Raw genomic sequence first — 12,530 nt, forward strand, 5'->3', positions numbered from 1 at the left:
CGGGACAACTTCGGTCACGAGGCAGCGGCACAGAAGAAAGAGTTCATACAGACAGATCAAAGCGGCGGAAACATCACAGAGGCACAGAGATTTGATCACACACCAACCCTCTGGCTGAATTCATAATTGTCTCTTTAACAAATGTGTGCGTCTGTTCTCTGTTTCTATGTTACAAACCATCTGGCTCTGAAGGTCTGTATTTCATTCTAAGGATGCAGGAGAAGGAGACAATCTGTAAATTCTGCTTGTTTGCTTTAACTGCACTGCTCATTTTTTTATATTTCCTAAAATTTACACTAGTACTCTATTTTGTATATTGACATTAGTTCTACAAGAGTCAATTGGTGCTGTTCATGTGCTCCTGTAATATGGCATATTAATCCATTGAACGAGACTACCTGCAAAAGGGAAGTTGTAACTCAGTTGGTAAAGCCAGTCATCCAGGGTCAGGGGTTCGATTCCCTTTCCCATGTGTTGACGTGTCCTTGGGGAAGACACTGAACCCCAAGTTACTCTTGGTGGGTCTGGTGAGCACCTTGCATGGCAGCTACTGCCATCAGCGTGTGAGTGTGTGTGTGAATGGGTGAACGAGAGGCAACATTGTAAAGTGCTTTGGATAAAAGCACTATATAAGTGGCCATTTACCAAATAAGCTGAAATTGGTTAATTTATTAATGTGTTTTAAGAGATACTGAAGCTAGTAGTGATTTTAATTTCCCAGTTGTGGGAAAATAATAATAATAATAATTATTTATTAACAAAATAATTCACAACTCCAGCAAAAACTAAAGGTGATACACCCTGACACCATCATTTAACCTTATGCTAAACAACTAATAATTTTCCATTGTTTTCCAAATAATCTGCAAGTGAAAATTGAAAAGTTAAATATAACACTATGTTATAAATATTATGCACTATTATACACAATATGTAAGGTTTTTAGAGGAGTGATGTCATCCTAAGTGTTTCCCAGGCAAAAAGTCCTGTGCTGTTAGTGTTGTATCAGCAGTGGAGCAGGGCAGATTTCCAAGGTAGATATTTTTGAGTTTTCATGTTTCAGACAGCAACGCTAATCCTCACTACAAACATAAAACCACTCCCATTACATAAGCTAAAGCCTGAAGTGGGGTTGTTGCAATTGTGGAGAAATTGCATATCAGAAACAGCCCTGAAAGGACTGAACCAAAGCAGAGTGCAAGTGACACTGAGGACTATGTTTTACAATTGGACCATATCTGTGGGGAATTAAAGCAACATTATGCACAAACTATGTATGACCCCACCATTAATAGATTATTAATGGCTGTGTGGATATAAAATGAAACTATTTTAGATGAAAGTCCTCACATGGATGTGCAAAAAACCATGTCAACATTAGAGTTTTTATAGTATATATACAGTATCAATTGCTGTGAAATGCAATGCAACAACAACAAACAAATTTGCCGTGATGACATTCAGATTAACCCAAAGCAATAACTACACAGGCAAAATGAAAAGACAAAGACGAGTCTGAAGTGACTGAAGTGAAACAAGCTACAATACACAGGCAAGCAGGATAAACTGCTAGACACACACAGCAGATATTCTGGACAGACAGGCCAACACACGAGCTAAACTATGGTCAAACCATAGAACATTGAAAGCAACGGAAGTCCGTTCAAAGCTAAACCTCTGCCTGCATAAATCTCTGTGCGGGACTGTTATCCGTTTAAGAGATTTTGCTTGGGCCTCTTTTCTGTCTGAGTCTTTCAGATTGCCATTTGAGGATTATTCGTCTGCTAAAACATTTCATGAAAATGTCCTATGAAAAAAATGGTAACATTAACCCGAACATTTAGTTGTACACAATACAACTGAGTTGTCTTCATATGACAGATCTGACTCCTGGATAAATTACGAATTCCTTGTACACCTGATATACTGCAGTGATCACATGGTGTAATTGTGTCTCAGCAAAGAGCAACAACTCCACTAAGGCCAAATTGGTTAGATTAGTTAGAAGTCTAAAGTAACTGCCTGCTATATCACTTTATCCCACTAAGTAACATGGCTACTAAGACAAAAGGAGGCAGGTAAAAGAAGACAGAAACATCAGTGAAAGATAATTAACAATAGTTGAAGGGGCTAAAAAACTAAACACATGGAACAAAGAGGAAATCTGGACAGGCTGCCAACCTTCCTTTTTTACCCTCATGTAGAGATGCTTTGCCCTTCCTGTCTCCCCTGACAATGGCTTCAGCACAAACTACAGAGGAATCAAACTCCTATCCATACCAGGCTTAGGATAATCTTGAACAGAATAAAGGAATAAGTCCCCATTCAGCCACAACAGCAGTAGCTGCAGCAGCACATTTGAGACAGATCCCATTCTGTGTATTACGATTGACCACTGATGTTATATAGCTCTCTACTCTAATGTACATCCATCGGATTAATTAAAAAGTATTTGGCAGCATAAAATAGAAACCTACTTCGAGATTATGGCAGATCTAGTCATCATAATCTAAAACACATATATCAGAAAGCACCAGTCAAACCTTAATTGATAGAAAACCAAGTCAAATATGTATTTTAGGAACATTAGAGCCTTGTCATTGGCCAACACAAATCTGATGGTCTGATCTCATGCAGTGGTAGAACTAAAGGTTTTCACAGAAATGTAGTGTGAAATGTGGTGAAGTCAAAGTATAAAGTAGAAGCAAATGGAAAATACTCAAAATATACCTCAAAGTTGCGCTTTCAACACACCAGCCTATCCACCTCTACCATGCATCAAACTTTAAACTTTTTCATTTACAAAGTTAACATTTGCATTAAACTGTTTAGTTGGGTGAAGCTTTGGAAGAGGCTAACACACACCAGCAATGTTACTCACAAGCAAAGCTGGGCAGGCACTAACATAAGAATAGGAAGTAACAAAAAAAACAAAGCAACCAAGCAAATTCTGTTCCATATCACAGCCTATGGTGGCTTGTGTCACAGGACCTGGGTCGGGCCTACATATTGTCATGCTCACATGTGCACCAACACTTCAGCAGTTCTCATGTTTTCATTGAACCAAGTCTAGAATTGAGCCTTGTCTAAGATAATTATTTCTTAAAAGCCTCAAGTAAGTGTGACACAATAGTGATACAGGTGTTTACAGCAATTCATGACTTGAGAAGCAACTTTACCTGAATACTTCTGGTTCTGAGCGGAAACCGCTCACCGCTGAGAGATCCAGGGGAACATGTCGTGGTTGGAGGATGACAGAACAGACTGGCACTGTTAGGCAAAAAATGTCCTCCTACACATTAAAATAGGCTGCAAATGTATTCCCTTAAAGTCCAGAAGGAAGCTGGTCTTTGACACAATTTGGATTCTCACTTTGAGAAAATGTCACCTATCATATCTCAGTGTACATAATAATTTCTGATTTCTGAGTGTATTTAAACATGAGAAGTCAATGTATTATGTCAGCTTACATAACAGTGGTCAGTGCTAGAATAATTACTGCACTAATAGCGGCCTTTAGCTAGTGAGATATGTTAATGTAGGACAATTACAATGTTGTTGTAGCATATATGCCAACAGCTGGGGGACAGGAGGGAGAGTCCAGGAAGCTTCTGAGCTGTCAGCAGCCTCGTGTAATGGAGCATCTGTGATTGGATGTGCCTCTATACTTGCTGCCGCCCTGCTTTTATATATAACATTTTGTCTCGCCATAGGGAGGAACAATATGTTTAAGGCAGTTCCCGTGCATTTGACACTGTGTGTGACATATCAGCTAGTCAGACAAACCAAGTGCTGTAAACTTTTGCTGTAATCTCTGCCTCTCCTTTTGTGACTCAAATCATTTTTCACTAATTACTTGCTCTCTTTTTATATTTCTTCTTCACTCTCTTTTTCTCTTGGTGTAAGTGTGTGTGGTTGGTAATCAGTCAGCTTAGCTCTTCATCTCAGTAAAAACCATTAGCCCGGAAGGAAAGACAGCCAATAAGACTCTGGCAGAGGTAGCAGGGCAGCCAATAGCAGTGAGGAACACTGAGTCCCTCGTGACTTTGCTGACCTGCTGCATGTCGGTGAGGGTTGCTATGGAAACCCTACTGTACAGTGCAGCTCTGTGGAAATGCAGTGGAGCGAGGGAGGAAAGAGAGAGGTGGGAGAGGAGAGATGTTGGCAAACGTAGGAGTGGAATGAAAAGCCAAACAGCAGCGATAAGATAGAGGAGGAGTGTTTCCTAGAAATGTGGCATCAGGTGCAGTTGGAGGGTAGAGTGGGACTGACATTCGCTTTAAACCTGGCTGTGTGAAATAGAGATGGCTCTAAAGTACACAGTGTTTTCCAAAGTATGTAGGCAGCAGAGCATCTTTCACTGCTTTGCCTCACGAGTCTTCTGACATGATAAAGCCCTGAGGTTGCAAAGGTAGGCTGTCAGCTTCAATGTGATGGCAACCTGGGCCTGTTTATTTTAGAGTGCCAGATGTAAATACACATAATATTACATTCAACAGTTTTGTTTTTTTGTCACATTTCATAATCAAACTGTCTATAGTACCGTTTGTAAGAATACCCTGATACAGAGAGAGGTTACAAAACACAAAAAAGATCCATTAACAGGCAGGTTGTAATTATAATGTTCACAATTTATCCTGATGTGCTTTGCAAACATTACTGTATTGCGTTTCTGTGAACAAATCAATTAATAGGTATATTGTTTTAGTCAATAAAATGTCAAACTTTATGAATAACATGACTGGCAATTAAACCCACACAGGCCAAATGTGCTGCATGGGATAAGCCAAAATGACTGAACAGCCCAAATTTTCTAAATAAAGCAAATCTAAAATAAACCGTTGCAAATCTGATTTTGACATAAATAATACCATAAACCTTTATACAGATTATTGATATTTGACTATGACTGTTTATTTTAGTTTCTTTTAGCTGCTTTTGTGGTACATTTATTGCATTATTTGGACTCTTGATTCCTGTCACAAACTCAGCAACAGAGGGTAAAATATTATGTAAGCTGGTGAGGGGCTTTAAACTTTAAAAAACTATAGAAATCTTTTCCTGAGTTGTTGTTAGTTGTTAGTAGACTGAATCGGAGCTCAAAAGCATTTACTTCAGCAGCCCCAAAATGCTGGATGCTAAGTAACAGTAGGAACAAGCGGCAAACAAAAGTTTTAATCTAGCAGCTAAAGAACCAGATTTTTTTCTCTGCCGTTTGTAAAGAACAATGAAGATTGACATTGAATTTATATTTGTAAAGTTGCCAAAACCAGTAAGTTCAAATAATGTTACTTTGTGTCTCCTGAATGTGTAACATTAAAGCTAAAATTGTTCGGTAACTTAAGTTACTGCCATGAGACTTAAAATAAATGTTCCAAAATTACATAATCAAGCAGACAGAAATAAACATTTCTTGATTGTAAGGTTAAACTTCCCTTAAAAACATGGAAGTGAACATCTTACTGCTGCCAGTGTGTCTACATGGACTTAAGTAACCAGGTTACAGTTGGCTTCCTCTGGAAAGCTGATTTCATAAGTGTCATATAAACGGGAAAGCTGGTTTCTGAAAGCAGGGTAGGGGATTAGGAAAACCCGATTTCTCTGGGTAGAGAATGCTAATTTCTTTGCCATGTTTTTGTGTAACGGGTTTTCGAATCAGCTGTCTCCAACTGCACGTATGTAAAGAAAGGCTGCAAATGGGAACATGCAAGTGAATGAATAAATAAAACGAGAGATCATTAATGGGGTGATGCCACCTCATTTTTAAAATAAAGTCTGCCTAAATGTGATTGAAAATTTGTAAAAACACAAAGTGACGCTAGAAGTCTGAATAAGTAATTTTCCTCTGCAGATTTTTAAAATTCAGACAGTTTCTGTCGTGAATCAGCTGTTTGTGTCTCCCCCCTTTCTTTCCTTTTTCTACCCCTGTGCTGTTACTCTGCTGCCACACAAACACACAAAGGATACTCAGAAAGCATAATTTGCTGTCAATATACATTCTATACAATCTGTATGCGAGACTTCCAAAATAAGTCAGAGGTGGAGGATAAATCAGGTTCTCTTCTGCTACATGTATTCGTGGATTATCCAAATATCAAATCTCCCCTTTATTTCTAAAATCCTTAAAAAAGTAGTTGCAAAGCAATTATGTGACCACCTGGAATAATTTTTTGAAGACTTTCACTCAGGATAAAGAGTTTGTCATAGCACAGAAACAGCACTGTTAAAAGTTACCAACAATCTTCTTTTGGCTTCAGATAATGGGCTATCTGAAGCTTGTTCAGTTAGATCTTAGTGCTGCATTGGACAGCATTGATCACAACATTTTATTACAGAAATTGAAACATGAAAATGGTGATTAAAGGAACTGCACTAGGTTGGTTTAAATCTTATATATATATCTGATAGATTCCAATTTGTTCATATTAATGATGAATCCTCCACACACACAAAGGTTAGTTATGGAGTTCCACAAAGCTTTATGTTAGGGCCAATACTTTTTACTTTATATATGGGTCCATCAGGCAACATTATTAGAAAACACTCCATAAAAATCCATTACTATGCTGATGATACCCAGCTATGTCTATCTATGGAACCAGATGAAAAAAATCAGTTAATCAAGCTTCAAGCATACCTACAAGACATAAAGGTCTGGATGTCACATGATTTGTTACTTCTAAACTCAGACAAAACTGAAGTCATAGTACTGGGGCCTAAAAAACTCAGAACCATATTGTTACTTTAGATGGCATAACTCTGGCCTCTGGTACTACTGAAAGGAACCTTGGAATTCTTTTTGACCAGGATTTGTCCTTTAGCTCACAAATCTCTAGAACAGCCTCCCTCCACCTACAGAACATTGTGTATTAAAGTGATACCAAAAAGCTATTCTATGCATTTGTTACTTCTAGGTTTGACTACTGTAAGCCCCTACTTGCCCCAGTAAAGCCCCTAAAAAGCCTGTAATTAATCCAAACTAATGCAGCAAGAGTGCTGACTGGAATTAGCAAGATAGATCATATTTCACCTTCACTAGCTTCTCTCCATTGGCTTCCCATAAATTCTAGCATGGAATTTAAATCCCTGCTTCTTACAATTAAAGCTCTGAATGGTTAGGCTTCATCATATATAGAAGACCTCATAGTACCATATCATCCCAATTGACCATTACAATCTCAGAATCCAGGCCTACTTGTCGTTCCCAGATTTTCCAAAGGTAGAATGGAAGGTAGAGCCTTTAGCTATCAAGCTCCTCTCCTGTGGAACCAGCTCCGAGTTCAGATTCAGGAAGCAGACACCCTCTCTACTTTTAAGTCTAGGCTTAAAACCTTCCTCTTTTATAAAATATAGTTAGTTATATTCATACTGCTATAGGCCTAGACTGCTGCCCACCCTGAGCCTGGTTCTGCTGGCGGTTTTTTCGGTTAAAGGCAGTTTTTCCTCTCTACTGTTGCCCAGAGCTTGCTCAAGGGGGATTTGCTGGGTTTTCTCTATACATCTTTATAGTTTTCACTTTATTCTGTAAAGTGCCTTGAGATGACTTTGTTGTGAATTGACCCTATATAAATAAAGTTGAATTGAATTGACAGTAATCAGCTTTCTTAAGTGCATGTAAACACTGTTCCCCAATTACCCAAGTAAGCTGATTTCCCTGGAGTACCCTGGCTACTCAAGTGCATGTAAACACAGTCAGTGGGTTAGTGGCAGCATCAATAGCACCTCTCCACGTGAACATACATTTTGGAAGAAATATGTATTTTTAATAAGTTATTTTGTAACTTACATACATGTCAAGTTGATTACTGTAACTTTAAATACAATAATTGATCATTCAAACATGATAAGACTACAACAGCTCAAACTTGTTGTATATGAAATTCTGTAGAAGTCGACTGTTGCTAATAGGCAGTTTAAAAGCTATAGTAGCTCTTAGTTAATTTTTTCCAGAAAACACTTCACTGTAGTTTGATAGCAACATTATAGTTGGCCATTTGTGTGTGTTATGTGTATATCATCTGTGTGTAAGCACCTAAGGGACCACTGTTGTCATATAGAGTGTCTCCTGTGGTACTATGACTGTATACAGGTCTAGAAATTTATTTCCCCTAGTGTCTTAGAAAAGCCTTGTTCAGGAGCTGGAGCATGTTAACGAACAACATTTGAATAACACAGATTCAAATTTACACATTGTGAAAATTGACTAGATTAGCATAAAGCTAAAGATACGCTATGAGAGGAAAATGCACCATGAGAAAACTCATTACAAATCTTAGTTGATGAAGTCACTGATTGCAAGGTAAGGTTTATCTCTGCACTGAATGAATGCATTAAAGTGGAATTTATCATTTGAAGGTTATTTCTCATTATCTTAGACACATGCATGTTATTATAATAAGGACACTGTGTACTGTTGGAGCAAGATAAACACTCCTAACTAGGCCAATCTCTTCTGCATTTACAGTATGTGGGTTCAGATACATAACAGAGCTACAGTGCCTCTATCACATGTTTCTCTCTGGGAGGGTTTCTTATATTTTTTCTTTATGTTATCTATTTTAATCTTTCTCATCCTTTCTATAATGAGGTCTCTTGTTTCCTGGTAAAAGGATATTTCTCATAGTAATCACGATAATCCATCCATCCATTCAGCTACCCGTCTTTTCTTCATCTTTTGATTATTAAACTGACACATACATACATCATTCTATACATCTGTCCATCCATCTCTCCTTCTATCCATCCCATTTGTCTGGTGATGTCTCAAACCAACTTCTTCGTCTTTGTCCTGATTTAACCCCTCAAACCAGTACGGACTGCAGATTTTATTGGGCTGGTGTGTGTGTGTGTGGGACTGGCTTTGTAAAACGGCTTGCTAGTTGTAGAGTTATGTAACAGGGCTTTAACTGCATCTATGCTACTGTCAGCTCTGTTGCTCAACTCACACATACACCGCCAGGGTTCATGTGTGTTCATTTTTATTTATACATTTTGTATGCAAGTCCATGGAGATGTTTCTAATGTAATGCAGTCTGTCACCCAATCCACCAATTTAATGTAAACTGACTGAAAATGGAAGTATTATTATGAAATTTGGTAAAGAAATCCATTTATCTTGATGATGAAGCCTAACCACTTTGCTGACTCTCTGATTTTTTCCTCTAGCAACACCATCAACTTCACATTTGTGGTTCTAAGTGAAATTTTTCAAAAGCTGCTGAAGTGCCATAAAATGTTCTTAAGAGGTTCATGTACCTTAGAAGATGAACTGTCCTCTAATGTGTGTTGTTTTGTTGCAACAATACTTAAATGCCCCATGTTACAATGTAATCTACTGGGCATGTGAACCTCCAAAGTAGCCACCACCTTGTTGGATGATGTGTTTCAGCAAAAGCTGATTCCAGTTCAGCTGTTTAGCTGGGTGACCCTACATTAAAGACAGCAGGTTCCCATCATAACAATGTGTTTTTATGGAAGTTGAAAGTAGGTTTGACACTAGTCTTGTTTTATTGAGACAACAAATAGTGACTGATAAGATCCCGTTCCTCAGGTTAAGAATGGCGAACAAAGTTTCAGTAATATGTTCTGTGATGTATTCAAATTATTTACAGCATACAAGAGTAATTAAACTTCAATGTTGATGTCTCTATCCTCTGTCTTTAATCCTTTCAACACTTTAATCTGTTTTCTAAAACTCTTTACTTTCTTAGGACTTGTTACGTAGGCGCTGCTGTCCTCCTCTGTCCCTCTAACCTTTTACCAGTCCTCTAAGACTGTGTGGCCTATATTGAAGACCTCCAAATACACAGTGTCCTTATGCATCTGAAAGAAGGGGAGAAGATGGGAGGAAAGAGAAGAAGGGGAGGAAGAAGACAGAAAAAAGGAAGGGTAAGAGACTGAAAATTAGAGCAGAACTTGAGCTGTCCTGATGCAGCCTGCCCCTGCATGAATGTGTGGGGGGTGTGTGTGAATAAAGAATGACCTGAGAAGACCTCCAGACAAACACGTTCTACCGTACATCTGTCACTTCTGTAACTGTTTTCCTACCTCCATCTGAGTATGTCTCTGTTCCATATCCATCTTGCAGTCCGTTGTTCCACGTCCCCTCGTACTTCCCACTCGTCCCTGTGCTCTCCCGTATGCCGTAGCGTCCCTTAAAGCCATGCGTCCACTCACCCTTGTACACCCAGCGGCCTTTATTTTCAACGCCCACGCCATGTCTTTTGCCCTGAGCCCAGGTGCCCTGGTAGGTGTTCCCGCTGGGCCATGTGTAGACACCCAGCAGCTCAAAGCCGTGGGCCCAGGACCCACAGTACTCTCCCTGGCCTTTTGGTCCCGTGCAGATCCCGTGGCCATGCGCCTTGCCCTCCTCCCACCCTCCGCAGTATGACCCCCCATCGTCAAAGTTGAACCTGCCGCCAGTGGACATGCATGAAACAGGTCTTGGCAATTCCCCTGAAGCCTCGGCAAAAACCAAAAAGAAAAGAAAAAGAAAAGGAAAAGAGAAAAAACCGGTTGGTCCTAGAACCAATCCATGGAGCTGAGTTTGGAAGTTGGAGAGAGTGGGAGGGAGAGGGAGAGAACTCCCACACAAATGAAGATCTGCCACCCTCTGTTTTAAGCTGGCTTGGAGAAGAGAAAGGAAAAATAAGGTGAGTACAAATTGGGCCCCTCACTGTGGTGTCAGGGGTCTCCAGGCGTGGTGGGAAAGTGGTGATGATGTTCACACCATCCTCTTGGTGGGCTCTTTGTAGCTTTGGCTATTACTTTCTAGATCGTCTATAGCAGATACAGGTGAAAGAGAAGGAGATTGGGCCTAGAACTCCCATTATCCTCTCCCAGCAGGTGTTGGAACCATCAGGCACTGATAGCCTGCCATCGGTCTGCCTACATAATCTACTCTTCCTCCTACTCCTCTCCTGCTTTCCGCTCAGGCCCACTTGTTCTGCCGCCTCCTACCTGATGATGCCTCCACCTCTCTGGGGTGCAGAGCAAAGAAATCTTCTCAGTTGCAGCGATTCAAACCTCCAATCTTCCAGCATAGAAGCCACCCTGTTCAGCACCCAACTGTAGCTGTGACATGTGGTGTAAAGAAAAACACAAAAAGACCCTCCTCCAAAGATTTTATTTTTCTTCAAGTCCACTCCTGATGATCAGACAAAAAAAAAAAAAAAAAAAAGATAATTTAAAGTCAGACTCTGTGCCTTACTTCAGGCTTCACCATCCTCTTTGTATTCTCATCCTTCAAACACACACTGATCTACGTCTGGTTCCTCAGCATAGGATAACACATGCATAGAGAGAGGGAGAGAGGAAGAAACACATGAAGGGTAATCTGCCTAGCTGCTTTTTGTCTGTCTTGTGATGCTGGAGAGCAGCAATGCAGTCTTCTGCCTTATGCACGCACACACAATACGCAAGCACACACGAACACACACACACTCTTTGTGACAGCAAATGCGCACGTACAATGAAAATAAACAACTGAATTGATTAATTTGTCCTCCTCTATTCTCCCTCTCCCTCTCTCTCTCAGTCTGTTTGTAGGTCTTTAATCCACCGCATCCATAAGTGGTTTATCCTCTACGTGGGTTGGCTTCAGGTTGTCTTCTTGATGAAATAACATCCATCTATATGATCCTGTTATGGAGTGTTCTGTCCTCTTCAGCATCTCCTGCTTGTCTCCATGTTTCCCTACGGAGCGCAGGCTGACGCACAGCCTGCCTGCTGTATTGGTCTCACAATCTCTTCTCCTCCTATGACTGGGTTTCTCTCTCTCACTGAAAATCTGCTCATTAGAGAGGACTGTTCCAATGCGGCCAACCAACCCCTCTCCTCCTGCTCAATAGCAAGCTCCAGCTCTTAAAGAGACACACACACCACACATAGACAAGCCTCACTCCTCCTCCCTCCCCTGTAGCTCTCATCATTCACCCCACTTATTTCTGCACCTCAGCTTGTTGGCCTGATTTGAGTATCTATACATATTTTTTACTCAGCAGATAGGTGAACCTTAAACAAAATGTTTGACAATTTGGGAATTTTTTTTCTGAATTTAATTATAGGGGTTAGCAGGTAATTAAATGTTTACCAGTTTGTGACATGTAACATTTTTTGTCAATTGGCAACTTAAGTAGTTTGTCAAAAATAAAAACAAAGACCACATCTTTAACTTGTTTTTTTAGATATTTTTGAACAAGCACTTTGGAGTTCACTTGACAGCAGGAAATATTAAGTTAAAGTGTGCAACTCTTTGCAGTGAGTTTACTTTACAGTGCATTTTTCTTTTCTTTTTAGTTTTGTTACCTTAACATTAAAGAGTTATAGATTTATAAGATTTCAAACTAATTCAAATAACATTTCCTACATTATATTATCAGAGATGAGTTGAATGAATGTATTTCTGAGAATTTTTCTCAACTTACTATGATGATAAAAAATTAAATTAGTGTACTAGCAGACTTCCCAGTATTTTTTAGTAAAGTAAAGCTCTTCAAATATTGTTGTATTTTGTAGTTTAAAGAAAATAC

At 39.5% G+C, this 12,530-nt stretch overlaps 1 protein-coding gene across 2 annotated transcripts in view; it reads right to left on the reverse strand.

The window, feature by feature from the left end:
* jph3b (junctophilin 3b) overlaps window positions 1-11,841 on the reverse strand; it is a 53,002-nt gene extending 41,161 nt beyond the window's left edge. Inside the window, exons 1-2 of one of the 2 annotated variants that reach the window (XM_067500139.1) lie at window positions 10,048-11,841; window positions 3,193-9,822 (exon numbers count right to left, since the gene is read on the reverse strand). In XM_067500139.1, coding sequence (XP_067356240.1) covers window positions 9,815-9,822; window positions 10,048-10,429 — 390 coding nt within the window. In that variant the 5' untranslated portion in view covers window positions 10,430-11,841 and the 3' untranslated portion in view covers window positions 3,193-9,814. Of the gene's footprint in view, window positions 1-3,192; window positions 9,823-10,047 lie in introns of those variants that run through there. The other variant, XM_067500138.1, reaches the window with a different exon arrangement.
* Window positions 11,842-12,530: the final 689 nt, after the last annotated feature.

This window comes from Channa argus, chromosome 4 (genome assembly GCF_033026475.1).
Source record: "Channa argus isolate prfri chromosome 4, Channa argus male v1.0, whole genome shotgun sequence".
NCBI lineage: Eukaryota > Metazoa > Chordata > Actinopteri > Anabantiformes > Channidae > Channa > Channa argus.